Source organism: Pungitius pungitius, chromosome 4 (assembly GCF_949316345.1).
Source record: "Pungitius pungitius chromosome 4, fPunPun2.1, whole genome shotgun sequence".
Lineage (NCBI taxonomy): Eukaryota > Metazoa > Chordata > Actinopteri > Perciformes > Gasterosteidae > Pungitius > Pungitius pungitius.
In genome coordinates, this window is record NC_084903.1 from 7432198 (window position 1) to 7453379 (window position 21182).

General features: G+C 44.4%; 1 protein-coding gene across 1 annotated transcript in view; it reads left to right on the forward strand.

Moving 5' to 3' along the window:
* slc7a10a (solute carrier family 7 member 10a) overlaps positions 1-21143 on the forward strand; it is a 29091-nt gene extending 7948 nt beyond the window's left edge. The window contains exons 4-11 of the mRNA XM_037483743.2: positions 16533-16658; positions 16978-17131; positions 17355-17478; positions 17883-17986; positions 18113-18209; positions 18329-18478; positions 19112-19289; positions 19381-21143. Coding sequence (XP_037339640.1) covers positions 16533-16658; positions 16978-17131; positions 17355-17478; positions 17883-17986; positions 18113-18209; positions 18329-18478; positions 19112-19289; positions 19381-19481 — 1034 coding nt within the window. The 3' untranslated portion in view covers positions 19482-21143. The remainder of the gene's footprint in view (positions 1-16532; positions 16659-16977; positions 17132-17354; positions 17479-17882; positions 17987-18112; positions 18210-18328; positions 18479-19111; positions 19290-19380) is intronic.
* The last annotated feature ends 39 nt before the right edge of the window (positions 21144-21182 follow it).

Here is a 21182-nt window from a genome sequence, read left to right on the forward strand (position 1 = left end):
CAGCCTCTAATCAAGCTGGTGCCTTTCCTTGAAATGCATAACAGTATAGCAATCTGTATTTAAATAGCCTGGGCCGAAAGCAGGCTATGCGTGTATCTGGTGAGCCAGCCAGCCAGTTTGCTCTTGTCTGAACCGGATGCAAAAAGGGGGGGATGGATCGCGGGGGTTGGGGGTCGGTGCCTGAAAGCGTGTGCATGTGTCTGAGGATAGCACTTACAAGACACGCAGGTGGACCGCCACTATTTTTGAACCACTGTGTAGTCAGGCCCGCGGCCCACCTTTCTGTGTTCTGTTTTTTATGTTTTCTCTAGCGCGTGGGACGAGTTTGTGTGTGTGTGTGTCAGTATCAGTGTCAGACTATGTAATGGTGCCAGCCTTTGGGGATGCCGCTAATGAGAGGGCGTGTCTACGCCATTGTGCATTGTTTCCCAGTGGTTACCGTGACGCTCCTGTCACGAAGCACCATGGAAACAGGAAATGGGCAGGACACCTTGCACATTGATGATGGGTAATCCCATTGGCCAGCTGACATTCTGGTTGGGTGAGTGTTGTTCCTATTGGCTGCTTGGTACCGCCTTCGTCCTCCTCTCTGGTCCCCAGTAATACATTTCAGACCTACTGTATAGTGATGTTGTAGCTGTGATCAGCAGTTATATAAGCTTCAAATCGTCAATCGTCAAGTGAAACTTTATCAGCGAGGGAAATGTCAAATATCCACAGATGTCTGCTTCCACATCATCCTGATAATTGTATGATAACAAAAGTTGACGATGTACCGTCTGATAAGTCCTTAACACCAACAGCAGACATGTTCCTTCTCTAAAACTGGTGGTAAAAACACAGTTTTAGTTAGTTGTCACAATCCATCATCTTCCCTTTATTGAGGGATTGCAATTCTAATACAAGCTCATTCTTTTAGCTCACTCCAGTGTGCATCATTCTGCAGTACTTTTGGTGAACTGAGAATGCACGAATAGACTCACGTCTGGTCGCTCACTAATTAACGACAGAAAAAGTGAAAGTATTATGGCTCTCTGGGATAAAGTTATAGTTTTGTTAAGTCTAGTTGATTGTTTGAAACATTAACTGAGATTTACCGGATTAAATGTAAGGCCACTATCATGTCCACTGGACTTTTCTATGTGACTGGCTGGTATTTGAATGTAAGCCAGCATAGTCAGCCCTTCCTTCCCTTCTGCACAGTGTAATGAATGTGCGCGTGTAAGTGTGTCAGAAAACCAGACAGGTCCAGTTGTGGTTTGCTGGTGTTCTTCTAATAATAGGAGCACTGTAAGGCCCACTGCAGCACGGTCATGCGCCTAGCACTCCCATTTCAGGAAATTCACTCTGTTGCGACAGTTGATTCCCTTGTTTATTCCATTGGATTACTTGCTGCTGTCTTTACCATATAATATATTTAATAGATGTAACATCTTACCCAACAATACCTTAACAATGTGGTCGTGTTTTCCTTTTCAAAGCAGGAACCCGATTGTCTCCTACTTTAGCTGAGGAGAAACTATGGAAGAAAATCTGTGTCATCGGGGGTTGAAATAAAAAGTTGATTGAATTTCTAGCACTGAATATTTATGCATTGAAATTATGTATCTGAATGTTTTTCAACATTAAAATGCTGCAAAAAATTCAACCTAAATAAAATCACTGTTAAAATATTTAGCCGCAAAAAAAATATTGGTTACAATATTCAGCCGCAAAAGAAATCATGGTTACAATATTCAGCCCAAAAAATTCAGCCGTGAGACACCAACATCCGGGACACTAAGGTAGAGCGATCGATTCTAGATTCAAGATCAGGAGCGTGCGTCAAGCAAAAGGAGCGAGCACCCAATACACCTTTGGCTTTGGATTGTAGACATGTCCAATAATAACGGGGCTTTAACTCTTCTTTATGCCATCAGTGTGGTTTGTGTCTGTAAGATTCCGTAATAGACAGCTGACATTTGTACATTAACAGACTGTATTGGACATGAACTAAGCAGAAGTTAAACGAGAGCGTACAGCCGCTCGCAATACGCCTCTTCTTCTAGTTTTGAATTCATTTAATGATGCTGAGATCCTTCGACAAGATGAGAGGAGTGATTGGCGGAGTTTTGAAACCAAGAACGCGCTTGAAGAGGCACATGAGCCGCTGTAGCGTAGTGGGGGGTGAGTCTTCATGACAAGGCCGGCGCTAGCCATTTGGGTGCCCTAAGCACAAATGCTTGGTTGGTGCCCCCCCCCAACCAACCAACCACCACAACAGGAACAACCATTCAGAATTTCTTAGTTAAGTTCTCTTTATTCCCCAAATAACTTCTAAACATAAATAAATTACATAAACAAACATGAAAAGAAATCAATTATATGCAAAATCAGCTATTAGGTCATATGACAGTTTCTGAGCCACGTCCCCATTGATGCTGATGACAGCCAGACCACTTAAACGTTCCTGCCCCATTGATGAGCGCAGGTACGTTTTGATTAGTTTCAGTTTTGAAAAGCTTTGCTCAGCTGAGGCAACTGTGACAGGGAGAGTCAGTGCAATACGAAGAGCAATCCACACATTGGGATATACCTCTTGAAGCCGATTGTTATGCAAAAACGTAAATGATAACATAAAAAACAAATGATAACAAAAACGGTAACGGTAACAGAAACTTGGGGCGGCCCACGGACGAGTACCGAATACGACCCACCGGCGATCCGTGCGGACATTATGAGCGCGAGTATATGTGGCCAGCCGGCCGCCCGGTGACCGCTAGCAATGGTCCTCACAAGACAAAGTTTGGGGACCCCTGATTTAAAACATTGTCTTACCTGAGAGCGACGCGCGAGCATCATCCCGCTGTCTCTTCTTTTTTCTTTTTTCCGCCCCCAACTCTTGATGCCTTTTCGAAGCCATTTCAAAGCTGTCTGCCACATTTGAGATTTGAGGCATAATCGAACAAACCGCTGGGAGGTGCGGGGAGGAGGGGGGCGCACAGGAGGTTCTCCTTTTTCTCCACTAATTTGGTCTAGGCCTATTACTTTGCCCTACGCGCAGTGCGTGATGTGCGTGTGCGGAGCGCCGGCGCTGCTTCATGACCATGGGTAAACTTTATTGAGGATCTGGCACAACACAGCGACCTGCAAGTAGCGCAGAGTCTTAAATAAAGGGATGTACGTCTTAATGCGAGGCTTTAGAATTTAACTCAAAGGGATCCTGTATTTGCTCATAAAGTCTGAAACGAGAAGTATACTTGTAATAAAGTTGTATATTGTCAGTGGCAAGCAAACGTTTTGGTTCTTTTATGTATTTCTTCATACGTTGCCACACTGATGGCATAAAGAAGAGTTAAAGCCCCGTTATTATTGGACATGTCTACAATCCAAAGCCGAAGGTGTATTGGGTGCTCGCTCCTTTTGCTTGACGCACGCTCCTGATCTTGAATCTAGAATCGATCGTTCTACCTTAGTGTCCCGGATGTTGGTGTCTCACGGCTGAATTTTTTGGGCTGAATATTGTAACCATGATTTTTTTTGCGGCTAAATATTTTAACAGTGATTTTATTTAGGTTGAATTTTTTGCAGCATTTTAATGTTGAAAAACATTCAGATACATAATTTCAATGCATAAATATTCAGTGCTAGAAATTCAATCACCTTTTTATTTCAACCCTGATGACACAGATTTACTTCCATAAGAAACAGCGGCTGTTGTATTACAGCAAATCAGAGGTTGAATCTTGCCCACTGGTTTTGATTGATTGACTTTGACATATTCCACAGAACAACTCATAGAAATTAGACCATCTAAGTGTCGTCCTTTTATCATTTTTATCCTATTACACCAGATTGTCATAATTAACATAACATGTCTTGAGTTGTGACCAAAAACGTGTTTTGTGAGGTAACAGTGACCTTTGATCACAAATTCATTCCTATATTGAGAGAAAGGGGTGAATTGTGGCAAATTAGAAAAATAATAGTGTAACGTGAGGTCACCTCGATGCATTGCTAACAAATAAAAAGATCAAATTAAATTAGGAGATATAATAAGCTTCGACCTTCGATGTGTCCAGAACTGAAATGCCAGAACAAAACGCCTTTAACAAGCACACTGTGTACTATTTCAGACCCTCACATAGTCAGAACAATACAAATATAAGGACAGGGTGATGTCCCAATGCAGAGGATAAAGATTAAAAAGTGACATTGTGCGTAAGTTGCTCTTTAATATTGTTGAGTGATTTTTATTTCATTTTCCCAATCCTTGAACAGACTCATCGAATGCTGCACAAACTCCTTTGGAATTGACTGAGGAGTCGTGGTCTGACAGGAGACAGCTACAACTAAACAAAAAGGAAACCAGTGAACAAGATTATCTATCATTTGAACCGGAACACAATGTACTGTATCTTGCTAGAGAAAGCACAGACTCTCTGTCGTCGAAGTATGATTGACAAAACATTATTTATGTTTCCCCAACAATATGTGAGAGTGATTTAGGTTATTTATTAAGTCTGTATTGCATTACAAACCAAAATACATGAGAATTTAAAAGTTAAATGAGTAAAACGAAAAATTGTGGGGCCAATCGTAACGTATAAAGTTAACATTTAAAACCATCTTTCATTAAAAGACTTACTTGCTGGGTCTCTGTTCAGATGACAGTTGAAATTAGCTTTATTTAACATTACTATGGCAGAAAACTACTATTAGATATTTAAATATATAGTGAAATTCAATCTACTTGACCAGTGAATGATGTTTCTATGTTGTTATCTCAGCCTCTCCTTGCTTGTGCATGTGAGTGTGGTGGTTACAGAAAACACTCGTATGAACCTTCATATCTAAACAGCAGCTAAATAAAGACCGATTGACAGTGGTGGCTTGGTGCAGCCTTCCTTATATCTTCTCCTATGCAGCATCACTGACTGCGCTCTGTTAGTTGTCTTGGACCCCAGACTTGATCGGGTAGATTAACTGTAGTCCGAGGGGAGTCTGGAGTCAGTTACCTTGTAGGTGACGGGCAGGAATGAGGGAGGGGGGGGTTTATTGCTACTTGAGTAACTCCTGTGAGCAGATCCTGAAAAGAGAGGAGGCGTTCCTGAGGAATCTGGAATCCATTAAGAGTTAAAGCAGTAATTAGTTTAGTATTCTAGTGCTGAGGCAGCCTTCAATAGAAGCTGTGATGGCAGGACACAGATTTACCTGCTCTGTCACTTCCAAAGCCTGCTGGCACCTCCTTCCTGTCAGGGTTAACATAGAGGGAAGTAGCAGAAGGAGGTGGTGGTGTTGGCGGAGGGGGCCGGGAGGGGCTTCGCGGGAACACAGGAACGGAAATGCATGCAACACTCCAAGGGTGACTGGCTATAAAACATTGTAGTGTTGTATAGAAGAGAAAGCTGTGCCCGGTGCCCCCGATACCTCCTGCCAAAAATGCACATGCGTGTGTGTGTGTGTGCGCGCGTGCACGCCAGCGGAAGCAGTTTCTTCACATTTCTGTGTTGGGAGGGAAAGCTTGCCCCAATGATGGATGACATGGTGGATAGCACCCTTCACACACACATGCACACACACAAACACATGGACTTCTATGAGTGTGCTTGTGTGCAAATACTAGTGAAACGTTATGATGACAATAAATGATGATAATAATGATAAGGAATAATTGAGATTAATTAATTAATTAAGTACAGTGTAAGATTGTAAAGCCCTGATGCAAATTGTGGATTAGTGTTTTTGGAGCTGTACACCATTAATTGAATTGACTTGATTTTCTTGTTGATATACGTCATTGAGAAGACAAGAAAATAATGGGTTTGCGTATATCACTTTAATGTGATGCATCCCCACACAGGATTTGCCTTGATGCTTTAATAAACCTTTTGTAGTTGTAGAAATGTTGCGATTGAATTATTATTTAACATTTTAGTAGGCTGAGCGGAATCTCCTCGGCACAACATTTCATGGTTAATGTGTTGATTCGATTAATCGGTCAATTCTTTTTTTGATTAATCAATGAATCAGATTTAAAAAACAGCATTAAACACTTTAATTACCAACCCTTTATACTAAAACAGAACTGCAAATTCACATAAAATACTTAATACTCAAAATACTTCAGAAAGTACAGGTTTTCTTGAACATATAATAATTTATCATTCTATTATATATTGTACTAATACAAATCAGATTTGTTTTAACATCAGAACTATACTTTATTACACTTACAGACGCACACACTCCATGTTCACTTGAAGCTTATTCATTAAATTCTTATGCAATTAAATGTAGAGTGCTATGAGATGAATTTAAAATGGCATTTGTAAATAAATTCAGACATCTTAGTTAGCCGGTAAGAGCTGCTGGAGGCTCCTTATGTTCCTCATGTCAAAACGGGACAACGTGGTGCTACAAACAAAGTTACAAAGTAGCGCGTTACTGTAATTCCACTACTTTAAGCGGTAACGAGCATGTAACGATTTTTTTTTTTAAATCAAGTAACGCAGTTACAATTACTAAAATTTAAATGAGTTTGTTACTCTTTTGTGAAATATTAACACTTTGCACCGCAACGCCCCGTTAGCGTGCAAAGACCAACAAGTCACTCGCAACAAACTCCGATGGCAATCTTACCGGCTGTCTGTTCAGTCTTTGAATGGTTACTTAATCCCGCACAGCTTCAGGAAAGCTTGATAAGAATCCGATCTCTTCTCATGTTTTTCCGGTTCAAACTACCCCCCTCGGATTGAAGATGTGCGAATCTTTATTTCGTTCGAGTGCACACAAGTGGCGATAATTGGTTCCGCCTGTCCCCCGACGAGAGAGGGCGTTCGCCGTGACGGATCCACCAATCGAATCAATCAATGAGCATACACGATGGCCGAGAGCAGGGCTGGACTGGGACAAAAAAAGGGCCCTGGCATTTTTGGTCAGACCGGACACAACCACCAACCAGTACACTATCCTTGCAGTCCCTGTGGATATGCATATCTACTGTTCCGTTCCCAAAAACCCATACAAAGCTGAGAACTACTGTAAGTGCCTCTCTTGACTGACTCCCAGTCCCTGGTGATCAAAGCTGGCAGTGGAGCAGGGCCTACACAAAGTAATCAGACAGTTGATGGACCCCATAGTAGGAAAAAAAATACTATGGAAGTCAATGGGGTCCATCAACTGTCTGATTACCGACATTCTTCAAAATATCTTTCTTTGTCTAGCAGAATATAGAAATTCATACAGGTTTGAAAAAACTTGGGGGTGAGTAAATGATGACACAATTTTCATTTTTGGGTGAACTATCCCTTTAAAGAGCACAAACCCCTCTTTAATATGACACCAAACAACATTTACCTCTAATTGTTGAGATACTTCCCATAAAAAACTTATAAAAACAAATTACTCACACAAATCGTCCTGATAATATATTGTGGCGTCTCGAGAGGCTGGGTCCTGGAGGGACGCTACATCCCCAGAAGATGGCTGGGTCCTGGGACAGCTATGGCCCCATCTGCTGATGGACCCGGGAACCCCACCCCTCCAGTCACGCACACCTGAGACAGATCAACACATAATGAACTGAAGGGTTTTTAAGAGGCAGAGAGAGGGAGTAGAAGGGGGGAAAGCTGGAAGAAAGGAGCAGCAGACTGGGCGCTGAAGAACGGACCAGACCACGACAAAACAGTAAGAGAGAAGAAGGGTGTTTCCCTGCCGGAGGGAACCGGTGTTTTAGTTTACCTCAAGGAGAGGGTCTACTTAAGTTTATCCCGGAGAACATTCATTTCTGTTAGAACCCCCTGAACAACAATAAAACATTATTTTCTGTTAATCGGTGTCCGAGCACTCCTTGAACTGTTCCGCAGAGAGCGGTGTGGCCTCCCGTGACGTCACATATGGTGGAGAATGCGGGCATAGTTCAAGCGATAATAGTGCATGTCAGAGGAGGACACCGAAAGTTTGATTTCCCACTTCTCCAAATTGACTGTAGCCCCCCCCCCTCACAGAATGGAGGACATCTTGAAAGCCCTTATTGCTGGACAGCAGGCCCAGATGCAAGCGAATGTGGCTCTTGTGGAGGAACAAAAGAAAGCCAACCTTCTGAAGGCCGAGGAATTGCAGCTGCAGAAAGAGATGGCCGCCCAGAATATCCGCACCATAAAGGCGAGCGACTTTATGTCCAAAATGGGGGCCACGGATGACGTTGAAGCATTCCTACATGCATTTGAGGCCACGGCCACTAGGGAAGCCTGGCCCCGGGGACAGTGGGTTGGTCTTTTAGCCCCCTTCCTAACAGGAGAGGCCCTAAGCGCTGTTCGGGACCTGGGCCCCGACCAGGTGGCAGACTATGACGCCCTGAAGACTGAGATTCTGAGCAGAACTGGGCTCACCAAGTTTGGGAGGGCCCAGCGCTTCCACAACTGGGCCTTCCAACCAGACCAGCCTCCTCGTGCGCAGATGCATGAGCTGGTCCGGATCACGCGGAAGTGGTTAGAACCGGAAAAGAATACAGCGCCGGCGGTGGTGGAGGCCCTTGTTGTGGATCGTTACCTACGGGCCCTACCTTATGAGGCTAAACGGGTCCTCAGCCATCAGGCCTTGACCACGGCCGATCTAACCGTCGAAGCGGTTGAAAAATACCAGGCCACCACAGAGATGCTTCGGGCTGCAAGAAAAGAACCCAGGACTGCATCCCTGGCCCGGCCGGGAGGAGGCCGGCCACAGTTCTTCAACCCAGCCTCTTCAGGAGCTGCCCCGACGCCAAGGGGAGCCAGAAGTCAGCCGGGTCCAGCGAAAGTGCACCGAGAAAGGGAAACTCGAGAGTGTTACCGGTGTGGGGAGGTGGGGCACCTCTCCTGGCAGTGTGGGTCTCCGGCGGACGAGCCTATGCCCACTGCTGAGTCATCCAGCTCACCACCCGCCCACCGTTCTGCCTCCCTAGTGGGGCTCATAGAGGGCACCCCAGATCGACCGCCGACCTGCCCAGTGACTGTAAATCACCATGACGTGGAGGCCCTGCTAGACTCAGGGAGCCGGGTCACCCTGGTACGTCAAGACCTGGTGGGCCCAGCGTGCCTGATCCCAGGAAAGGTCCTCCCCATCTCCTGTGTCCATGGAGACACCAGAGATTATCCCACCACCGAACTCCGACTGACCACTACCCGGGGAACCATATGCACAGAGGCGGGGGTGGTTGACTCCCTACCTGTCCCTGTCCTAATTGGACGAGACTTCCCTGCCTTCTACCCGCTTTGGAGGGAGGCCCAGGAGAGGCCAATCCGAGCACCTCGGAAGCGGAGAGGTAAGATCCATGAGAATACGCAGATGCCACCTGTCAAATCACGCGTTCCGGCCTATGCTCTTGCAGGTGCCCAGACAGACACCGAGGGGGGTCCCGATACAGGCGACGAGAACAGGGCCCAGAACAGCGCTCCGATCTCCAGTGGGGAAGACGCCCTGCGCCCCACGGAACCTCCCCCTCTCACAGGCCAGTATGGTACAGCCCAATTACAAGACCCCACTCTTACCAATGCCCTAGGAAGGGTGCAGGTAGTAGAGGGAGAGGTAATGGGGGATAGGACTAGCCCTAGTTACCCCCATTTTGCAATAAGCCGGGGGTTAGTTTATCAGGTAGTTAAGAAAAATGATGAAGTGCATGAGCAGCTCCTTGTACCCCAGCCCTATCGAGCCACTGTACTAAATCTAGCACACACGCACCCTCTCGGGGCTCACCTAGGGGTAGAGAAGACTAAGGACAGAATCCTGCAACGGTTCTTTTGGCCAGGCGTACACAAAGAGGTAGAGAATTACTGTCGGAGTTGCCCGGAGTGTCAGCAGGTGGCACCAAAACCCACATATAGAAACCCGCTCATCCCCTTACCCATCATCGAAACTCCGTTTGAGAGGATTGGACTGGACATAGTTGGGCCACTACCAAAAAGTGCCAGAGGGCACCAGTATATTCTGGTCATCCTAGACTATGCCTCCCGCTATCCAGAGGCCATCCCGCTGAGGAAGGCTACATCCAGGCACATCGCGAAGGAGCTATTCCTCCTCTCAACTAGTCTGGGGATCCCCAAAGAGATAGTGACGGACCAAGGCACACCATTTATGTCCAGGGTAATGAAAGAATTTTGCGCTTTACTGAAGATTAAGCAACTGAGAACCTCAGTCTACCATCCTCAGACCGATGGATTAGTCGAACGTTTTAACAAAACACTTAAATCCATGCTGCGAAAAGCAGTGGGGGAAGATGGGCGCAACTGGGATCATCTGCTACCATACCTACTGTTTGCGGTGAGAGAGGTTCCGCAGGCATCTACTGGGTTTTCACCCTTTGAGCTCTTGCTTTCCTACAGACCCAGAGGACTGCTGGACATTGGCAAGGAGGCCTGGGAGGAGCAACCATGCCAACAGCGAACACTAATTGAGCATGTCGGGGCCATGAAGGAGAGAATGAAAGCCATCTATCCCATGATGCGGGAGCACATGGAGACCGCTCAACGGCAACAGCAGGCCACCTAAAACAGGTCTGCTCAACCCAGAGAGTTCAAGCCCGGGGACAGAGTGCTGGTCCTGGTACCTACCGTCGAGTGTAAATTCCTGGCAACCTGGCAAGGACCATATGAGGTCATTGAGCGGGTGGGAGAGGTAAATTATAAGGTAAGGCAACCGGATAAAAGAAAACCTGAACAAATTTACCATGTCAACCTCTTAAAGAAGTGGCACGCCAGGGAGGCGCTATTCAACGGTCTACCCACCACGGAACCCACGGACCCGGCGCGGAAAGAGGTGCAGCTGGGTCCAAACCTGTCCCCCCACCAGCGGCAGATGGCACTGGAACTGGTGGATCGTAACCGAGAGGTGTTCTCCTCCCACCCCGGGCACACGGAAGTAACACAACATGAGATCCGCACCGTGCCGGGCAAAAAGGTAAACCAACGCCCGTACCGTGTGCCGGAGGCTCGTAAGGTGGCCATCCAGGAGGAGGTAAGGAAGATGCTGGAGCTCGGGGTAATCGAAGAGTCTCAAAGTGCCTGGGCAAGCCCCATTGTACTGGTTCCCAAACCAGACGGGTCGATACGGTTTTGCAATGACTTTCGGAAGTTGAACGAAGTGTCGGAATTTGATGCCTACCCAATGCCGCGGGTTGATGATTTGATAGACTCTTTAGGGCATGCCCGGTTTTTAACCACTCTTGATCTCACAAAAGGCTACTGGCAGGTGCCCCTGACACCGGCGTCCAAGGAGAAGACTGCCTTCGCCACACCGGAGGGGCTCTACCAGTATACCCGGCTCCCATTTGGTCTCCACGGAGCGCCCGCCACATTCCAACGGCTAATGGATCGAGTCCTGGCTCCCCACAAGAGGTACGCAGCGGCATACTTGGATGACGTGGTCATCCACAGTCCGGATTGGGCCAGCCACCTACCCCGAGTGCAAGCGGTGGTTGATTCACTAAGGGATGCAGGCCTCACAGCAAACCCCCAGAAGTGCAGGCTGGCCTTCAGTGAGACAAACTACCTGGGGTACACCATTGGGAGGGGGTTGGTCAAGCCTCAGGAAGCAAAGTTGCGGGCTATACAAAACTGGCCCCAGCCCATCACCAAGAAACAGGTGAGATCGTTTTTAGGCCTAGCTGGCTACTATCAACGTTTTATCACGGGTTTTGCTACCATCGCTGCACCGTTAACAGAGCTGACAACCAAACGACACTCACGAATGGTGAGGTGGAACCCGGCGGCGGAGGCGGCCTTCGTCAACCTGAAGCAAGCGCTGTGTTCCGGTCCAGTCCTGGTGGCGCCTGACTTCAAGAAATAATTCATTGTCCAGGCAGATGCCTCCGAGGTGGGGCTGGGAGCAGTACTCGCACAGACACATGATGGGGAGGAACATCCCATCCTCTACATAAGCCGAAAACTGCTTCCAAGAGAAAAGAACTACTCCACGGTGGAGAAGGAATGCCTTGCGATTACCTGGGCCCTGGAATCACTGCGATTCTACCTCCTGGGCAGACGCTTTACGGTGGTGTCGGATCATGCCCCTCTGCAGTGGATGGCCAGGAACAGGGAAACCAACAGTCGAGTTACCCGGTGGTTTTTAAGCCTACAAGCATTTAACTTTTCTGTCGTCCACAGAGCAGGCAAGAGCCACAGCAATGCGGATGCCCTCTCCAGACGGGACGCCTTCTACACCTCCTTTGCCCCGACGAGGACGTCGGTCTCGAGGGGAGGGATGTGTGGCGTCACGAGAGGCTGGGTCCTGGAGGGACGCTACATCCCCAGAAGATGGCTGGGTCCTGGGACAGCTATGGCCCCATCTGCTGGTGGACCCGGGAACCCCACCCCTCCAGTCACGCACACCTGAGACAGATCAACACATAATGAACTGAAGGGTTTTTAAGAGGCAGAGAGAGGGAGTAGAAGGGGGGAAAGCTGGAAGAAAGGAGCAGCAGACTGGGCGCTGAAGAACGGACCAGACCACGACAAAACAGTAAGAGAGAAGAAGGGTGTTTCCCTGCCGGAGGGAACCGGTGTTTTAGTTTACCTCAAGGAGAGGGTCTACTTAAGTTTATCCCGGAGAACATTCATTTCTGTTAGAACCCCCTGAACAACAATAAAACATTATTTTCTGTTAATCGGTGTCCGAGCACTCCTTGAACTGTTCCGCAGAGAGCGGTGTGGCCTCCCGTGACGTCACAATATATATATATAATTTAGAGTATTCACTTGCCGTAATATTGCATATTGATGATACTGCAAATTCAGAAGAAACATTAGAAAATATCTTATTTTAGTTGTTTGAATATATAGCATTTAAAATGCTAAGCGGGTTTTTAACCCCCAAATAACATACGTTAGCTAACTCTTCTAACGTGTGGCAACATTGCCTAGGTGATGAATGCATCATAGGGTCTGATGTCTAAGCCAGCAGTGCCCAAGTGTAACACAAACACCACACAAGCAGTCATGGCCATGACTATTTACCACACGATCGGTTCTCAGGACAGCCTTAATCGCCCAATGGGCGATCTCCCTCTGGCAAACTTCCTACCAATGAGCGAGAAAATGATTATTGATCTTGAGGAAGTTAAAGAAGATCAAAAACAACAGATCATCAAGCACTGTGAGGAAAAGAAAGCATGGCAGGAAGAAAGGAAAATCCTTGAGGACATCTGCCTTGCTTTAATGAAAAAGACTTGCGGTGTCTTTGGGAAGATGGGGGACCGCGAGTTTGAGCTGGGGAAAATGATCAAAAAAGCTAAAGAGTGTCAAAAAACGGAAAAAGAGTCTTCCAGCTACATGCATTTTGGGAGGATGTGTACGGCCGAGGGCTGCTGTACGTGGTCGGACTCCTCTATGACCTCCCTCACAACTCCAGATAAAAACAACGAATGGTCGCCGGTGGACGAATGACTGAGGCCCAATTTACAATCGAGAGGCAAGAGCTAAAAATCTCCAGTCTTCAAGAGAATCTCAGAGATCTGCAAAAGATGGTCAAAGATCATGAGGCCGCAATGAACATTGAGGTACAAGGACTCAAACCTCAAGTGTGAAGGAAAGTTTCCCTGATTGCATTAGGCTGCATGAAGATTTTGAGGCAGAAATGACCAAGCTCTATGATGAAAAGCTTCTGGTTAATAGGGAGGCAGATGTCCTGAAGTCCAGCAACCTTGGCCTTGAGAAAGACTTCTCAGAGAGCAGAAGTCTCCTTACTAACAAGACAACCGAACTCCTCCAGGTCCAGAAGAACTGGAAGAACGAGTGTGATACTCTGAATCAGAAGTTGCAGGTTGAAAATCATTTTTTCAGGTTATCCCTTACAGAAGAGGAGATCAAGAACCCAAGGCTGGAGGAGGATCAGCAACTCCTGGAGGAAATCTGTCTGAAGATGAAGAAAAGGATTCTAGGATTCTTTGGAAGGAGGATGGAAGACAGAAAAACAAAGCTGGCAAAGTTGAGGAGAAAGATGAACAGGGAGAAGGATACCGGATTTTTCACCCCGGTCATCCGTTGGATGAGACGCCACAACTCCTCCTCCGACCCGTTAACTCCATCTATGTACGGACTACAGCGGTAACTGCAGGGTTGGCGGTTCCCTCCCTCTTCTCCCCTCATTCCGTTAGACCGACTGAGTGATTGAAACTGAAGCCTAACACGCCCCTACCTTCCCCCCAATATAAAAATTATATATATATATAAATACACATACATATATACATACCCACACATAAATACCCACATATACATAGATATACTGTATTTCCAAAGGAGATATTGACATGAAATTTTCACCAGATGTTGGTAACAACTCAAGTAATACATACTGTACAGGTTGCTCCTTGAACATATTCATAAAAAAACAAATCAGAAAATTTAACAGGATTTGTTTTAATGTCACAACTTGTTCTCTATACCAGTGTTTCTCAACTGGTGACCCGTTGGTAGTGGGTCGCGGGCCTTTGCATGGGAAAATTATATATATTTTTTTTAAAACTCCCCCCAGCGGACCCTCGTTAAAATATTGAACGCAATGATGCAGTATGTCTAGTGTTTCCGTCTGGTCCGCGTCCTTTAAAAACTCCAAACACCGACCACACGTAACGCAAAACCGCGTTAAGCTGTTCATGTGTTTGCCACAAAACGGGCAAATTATCCCTCCACAACCAATGAAAACACTGCGCTCAACACTTCCGTCACTTCCGGTATTTGGTACATTCCCTTTCCGTGAAGAATCTGTCCTTTGTAAAAAAAATTCGGGATTGGTAAAAGTGTTTAGCGTCTTGTTAATTTGTTTTCTAAAATGTAAATGTGTTTTCTACGATGTAAATTTGTTTTATAAAATGTAAATGTGTTTTATAAAATGTTAATTTGTTTTCAACCATGTAAATGTGTTTTCAACAATGTAAATGTGTTTTCTAAAATGTTAATTTGTTTTCCAAAATGTTAATTTGTCTCGAGCTTTGTAAAAGTGTTTCATTCTTTGTAATGTTGCTTTGCACATTAAGGGGTGATGGGTGGGTCCCGGAGCCAGACCAGTTGAGAACCACTGCTCTATACTACACTCACAGCCGCATAAACTCACACTCAGACACACACGATACACACCCCCACATTCACTTGAAGGCTATTCATTTAAGTATTACTATCATTGTAGTGAAAGTTAATTAAATTAAATTAAATAGAGCTAAAAATTGCTAAAAATCCAATCTTAAATATAGTTAAAGAGAAAAAGAAAGGGTTGATTCTTAAGTCTTGCGTTCCCACGTCTCCAGAAGGCGATACGGTTGATGAAACTGTCACTCATGAGGACACGGCCCTTCCAGTTGATGCCCCGCCCCTTCACGCCACATCAGGGTCAAATGTCTGAATGTGAAAAAAAAAGATCCGAACGCAAAAAAGATCTGACGGTGAAAATATACGTTTTGAATTTGAAAAAAATAAAATTATGCCAGCAAATCACTGTCAAAATTCGAGAGCGCAAATCAGATTCAGGCGCACACGTGAATCAAACATCCGCGAGCAACAGCCCGTCTCGCGCAAGCAAAAGTCAATTTTTGGAAAAAGAAGATATTCACAATTTTTTGCAGTTGAATTATTTGCAGTTGAATTTTTGGCTGTTGAATTTTTTGCGGTTGAATTTTTTGCGGTTGAATTGTTTGCGGTTGAATTTTGTGCAGTATTTTAACGTTGAAAAACATTCAGATACATTATTTCAATGCATAAATATTCAGTGCTAAAAATTCAATCACCTTTTTCTTTCAAAACCCGATGACACAGATTTACTTCCATAGTTGTCATCTAGGGTTAAAGAGAGGTGTCGTTTGTGTTTTGAGGGTTTGAGGTAATTTCAACCTTCTATTCTCTTTCTTTAGTGCGGAAATGATCTTCTATAGTTCTGTGAATGCGTAACTCCAGCCAATCCAAAGACGGGGTTTGTAACCAATTAGATGTAGTGACACCATGGTGACTGGCTCCGCCCCGTTACTGTCAAAAAGAACAACAGTGAGGTTCACGTTCCACAAGCGAGAAAATATCTTGCGCAAGACGGCTTTTGCTCGCGGATGTTTGATTTACGTGCATGAACCTGATTTGTGCTCTCGAATTTTGACAGTGATTTGCCCCTGTATAAAATCCGCAACCTAAAAATATAATACAATGAATATCAAAAAATAATTACAAGTAAAATGATGTATTTTATTCGAAAAAAATAATAAAACTGAGTCAAAACTATATTCAACCCGAAATTTTTTCAACTTAAACTTTTAGGTTCACATTTTCCTTTCAAATGAACAAAACGTTGGCCCTGGATTTGGCTCCACACGTCGGCTCGGCTCTTATTTTCTATTTTTCCTCCCAGCGCATCTCCGTAACTCCGATTGACGTAATAATCGCACAACACAACAAATCGATAATGAAATTAGTTGCCAACACTTTTAACAAAGAACATTGTTTTTTAGTTTAGTAGTAAAGATTATTATTTTAGTTTACATACACTCAAAAATGATTTTACTTTTTAAAATGCCATTGAGTGTGTGTGTTTGTCTGCAGTATTCCTGACCTGGGTGAACTGCTCCAGTGTGCGCTGGGCGACAAGGATCCAGGATGTTTTCACTGTAGGAAAACTCCTCGCTCTGGTACTCATCATAGTGGTAGGACTCATCCAGATCTGTAGAGGTAAACGCCCTTTTTCAGGGGATATGTCTAGAAATAGAGCGTTCATTGTTTGATCACTGATTATATTTTAATTATCTCCATTAGGAAAATTGTTGAATTAAGAAATACCTAGTATACCAAAGTAAGAAAAACAAATGTAAAGAACAGAGAAAATAAAGTATCTCATCTACATTTTCAACAATTGAACAGGATACTGACGACGTTCAGCAATGACAAAGAAGTGAAATTCCTTATTTTGCATTATTTCAGAAAATATTATTAGTACTTCATAGGTGATATTATAGAAGCTTTTTACTGTTTCATCCCTCAACGCCTCCAGGGCACTACGACGCCCTTCGGCCCAGCGTGGCCTTTGAATTCCGTCAAGACCCCTCGGTGGGACAGATAGCGCTGGCCTTCCTTCAGGCCTCCTTCGCCTACAGCGGCTGGAACTTCCTCAATTACGTCACAGAGGAAGTCGTGGAGCCACGCAAGTACGGTACACGCACATGCACCACACAGTACTTCCCATCACTACAGGTTTTCATATAAAAGGTCTAAATGGTCAAACTTGCACCTATACAGGGGAATATGATGTACGGCTAAGCCTCTTAATTCAGGGCTACGTAATTGGTTGAAATTCAGGCTTGTTGAACCGCTGTAAAACGACCCCAACCATGGAATTATCGCCAATACTAATATTAATATTTCCATCAGGAATCTGCCCCGTGCCATCTACATTTCCATCCCACTGGTGACCCTTGTCTACACTATGACCAACATTGCCTACTTCTCCTCCATGAGCCCTGAGGAGCTGCTAGCCTCCAATGCTGTGGCAGTGGTGAGCTGCTCTCCATCTCTCTAATTAATGTCTGCTTCGTACAGGAGCTCAAATCACTTCATATACTGTTTAACAAGAGTCTCAGCTGTCTGGAACACTGGATGTCTGGTGAAACTGATAATCGTAGCATGAGACTGCCCTCAACCATTCAATTAATTTGTCAATAAGATTAAAGTTTACTGGCAAAGGTTTTTCTCATGATACCAGTGGTGAGTTTGGTATGTGACTACTTTCCTTTCACACACTTGAATCACAAGCAGTGTCCTGGGATACTAAAAGGATCAATCGTTCAGTGAAATTATTAAATGAATGCATTACTGTCAGGTAATGAATGCCTGAATCAATATTCCTTTGTGGCTAATATCTTTCAAATATCTGACCCATCAGCTATTGTGTTGTTCCAGACATTTGGAGAAAAGCTGCTGGGGATGTTTTCCTGGGTGATGCCAATCTCTGTGGCGCTGTCCACATTTGGAGGGATCAATGGATATCTGTTCACCTCCTCCAGGTAGAACACCCACGTCTTGCTTAGCCGCACACAACATGCCGAGTCGACATTTATAGATGTCCTTTTACGATAGGCTAAGTAGAGCAAACCTGAACACACACTTACACACAATGTGTCTATCTGTAGATTGTGTTTCTCGGGAGCCAGAGAGGGTCACTTGCCTTATCTGCTGGCTATGATCCACCTAAAGAACTGCACTCCTATCCCCGCCCTGCTGGTCTGCGTGAGTTTAGCCTACTGTCACTCACCTTGTGTTTTAAAACGAATATGGACCTTTTTTGCATCATTTTGAAAAAGTTTAATACATATTTGACCCTTGACCTCACCTCCCCTCTCCCACAGTGCTTTGCCACCATAGTCATCCTGTGCATCGGAGAGACACACAACCTGATCAACTACGTGTCCTTTATCAACTATTTGTCCTACGGCGTAACGATTGCTGGCCTCCTCTACCTCCGCAAGAAAAGACCCAACCTGGTCAGACCCATCAAGGTAAAAACGTGTTCAAAACATCACAGAATGTTGTATGAAGTCATAGCTCGCACCTCCTTGAAAATGTGCACTAAAATGCGATCCACATGACAGCAAAGCCTGCCTCAAAAAGTAACTAACGTTAAGTTAACATTCAACGTTAGAGAAGTTATGGCACTCCTAACGTTAAGTTAGACAGAAGTTATGCTGCTCAAAGACTCACAGACACTTGTTGTCACTGTGCTCCGCTGCGTTGGTAGGCCAGAAGGTCAGAAGGTCATAAAGATTTCATCCACCCAAAGCATGTAACATGTTAAGCTCATCACCTTAGTTAACCAGCAGCTTTTCCCATCACGTTACCTAGGCAACCCGTTGGAAGGCTTAGTTTTTGTCTCTTGTAGTTTGTCATTCACATATCCAGTTCTGTGTCGCCCCCTAGTGTCGGATAGGTATATTATACAAAACGTGTGATTATTTTTCAAAATATTAAACGTATATCCGATCATCAATTTTCACATTTTTTAATGCTCCAAGCTCTATACTTACAGTATAGTTTTCTGAGGAAAATAATGTAGCAATCCCAATGAACAAAATGTGGCAATTTTCTCAATAGTGGCAAAATATATATGTTTAAAAAACGTTTGTCCTGTGCAGGTAAGCATGTTGGTCCCCATCGCCTACTTGGTATTCTGGGCTGTGCTGCTTGGCTTCAGTCTGTACTCTGAACCAGTGGTTTGTGGCCTGGGAATGGTCATCATGCTGACTGGAGTCCCTGTGTACTTTGTGGGTGTTCATTGGAAGGACAAACCCAAATGTGTCTATAGGCTAGTTGGTGAGTTGGGCTGTAACATTTGAATATTTACAGACATGTTGGCAGTCAGCCCCTGATAATAACACTCCCCTTGTTGTCTTTTCCGTTGCAGAAAGTGTCACATACATTGGCCAGAAGGTTTGTTATGTGGTGTTTCCTCAGGAAGACCTTTCAGAGACTGAACCCCTCACTGCCTCCAAAGCCACTGACTGAGCAATACACTCAAGCAGGAATTCTCTTTTTACATCAACACCTCGGCCTTCAAATTTTTAAAATTTTTTTTTTTTTATTTCACTTCGGTTGGTTTGTGGATGGTGAAGAAAAAGGATTTCGTCCATGTTCTTGCACAGGTGGAACCTGTGGAAGGTTACACTTAGTAAAGTAGCACGCTAAATCCTAACGATACAAATATGTGTCTTTTACTTATTGGTTTCTTCTGTTCCTCCATTCTTGTGGCCAGTAGGCAGAGAGTTCTGTTTCTTCCTTTTACTCACTCAAACAATCTCTGTCTGTTGTGCATCATTGCCAAGATATGCTTGTTTTATGATTTTAACTAAATCCTTGAGCTAATGTGCCTTATGAAACGCATGTGTTGGTAGAGTGGATTGGTTTGTGCAGGATAGTTTAATATCTTTTTCTGAGGTATATACAGTATGCAAGCAGTGTCTGCACTTAGCAATACTTCTCTATTACTGATGCAACTGTCAGATATTTCACTAATTATTCACATGATGATAACTGTTGATGTATATTTCTTCTGTCTGTATTCTTTTTACTTTAGACCCGTTGTCTCTTTTTTTTAAAACACTGCAACACTACATTCTCCTGAGAGATACTGTGGGGGTCTTGATGTTATTATTAGAGATTACCTACTTGACACTCATCATTCCCAGTAATATTTATAGCACAGGAGGCACAGAGGATCATCTGGACGAATGGCTCTGGGAAATGAATAAGTTGCATCATTACAACATGTGTCGATGGGCTGCTCTGCTTTGGAACTGTTCTCATTTTTAGGAGTGCCACTGTGAACTCTTTCCAGGTGCTCGACCCAACAGGACAGTTGTTCCATTTCAAAAACCTCACCTGATGTTATAGCGCAGCCCATTTAACATGCTGTCGGCTGACAAATCTGTATTGACAGATTCATGGGAGGCTGGTAGTGGGTGTTTCCTTGTGCACTCGCCTACTCCCACTCCCTCAAAGACATATCATCCCTGAAATGACCCCAGGCACAACAACATTTTATAGATCAGTTGTCTTGCTCCGATATTATTGACACAATGTAGATTAATTTACCTTACGCACTTGGAAGATATGGACTTATTGTGGTGCCGCTGACAACAAATGATTATGGTTAGATAAATGTCCATGGAGTTGTGGTACCACTAACACAAATGCTAATTTACTGCTAGTGATATTGGTATTAAATGCATTTCAGTAACCTTGACAGACTACTTGTTTGTCAGCAAACTATGTTGTGCACACAACAAAGCATTTAAAGGTTCGGGCCAATGGCCTTTTTTAAAACAATGCAAACCAGCAGCATGAAACTTCAGGTCCTTTTCCCTCTAGATCAAATCCCGTAAGAAACTTCAAACAGCATCGGTCTGCCATGTCCTGCCGCTGTTACTCATTTGAGATCTGTAAATACTGTGTAAAGAATAAAACTTTACTGTTACAAAGCCCATTATCCTAACACAATTGTTGGGTAGGCCTCTGTGTTTTGCTTGAGTGTGAAAAATAACAATGTAATTATTAAATGAAGTTTAGTTCAGCTAACTGCTAATGTCAATTTGCTAACAAGTTCAGACGAATGTTGTGAATACATATTGGAAATAAATGGCTTATTATTAGCAGTATCAGTATTTTGTTGGTGGGAGTATTGGGTTAAAAATAAAACTATATTACATT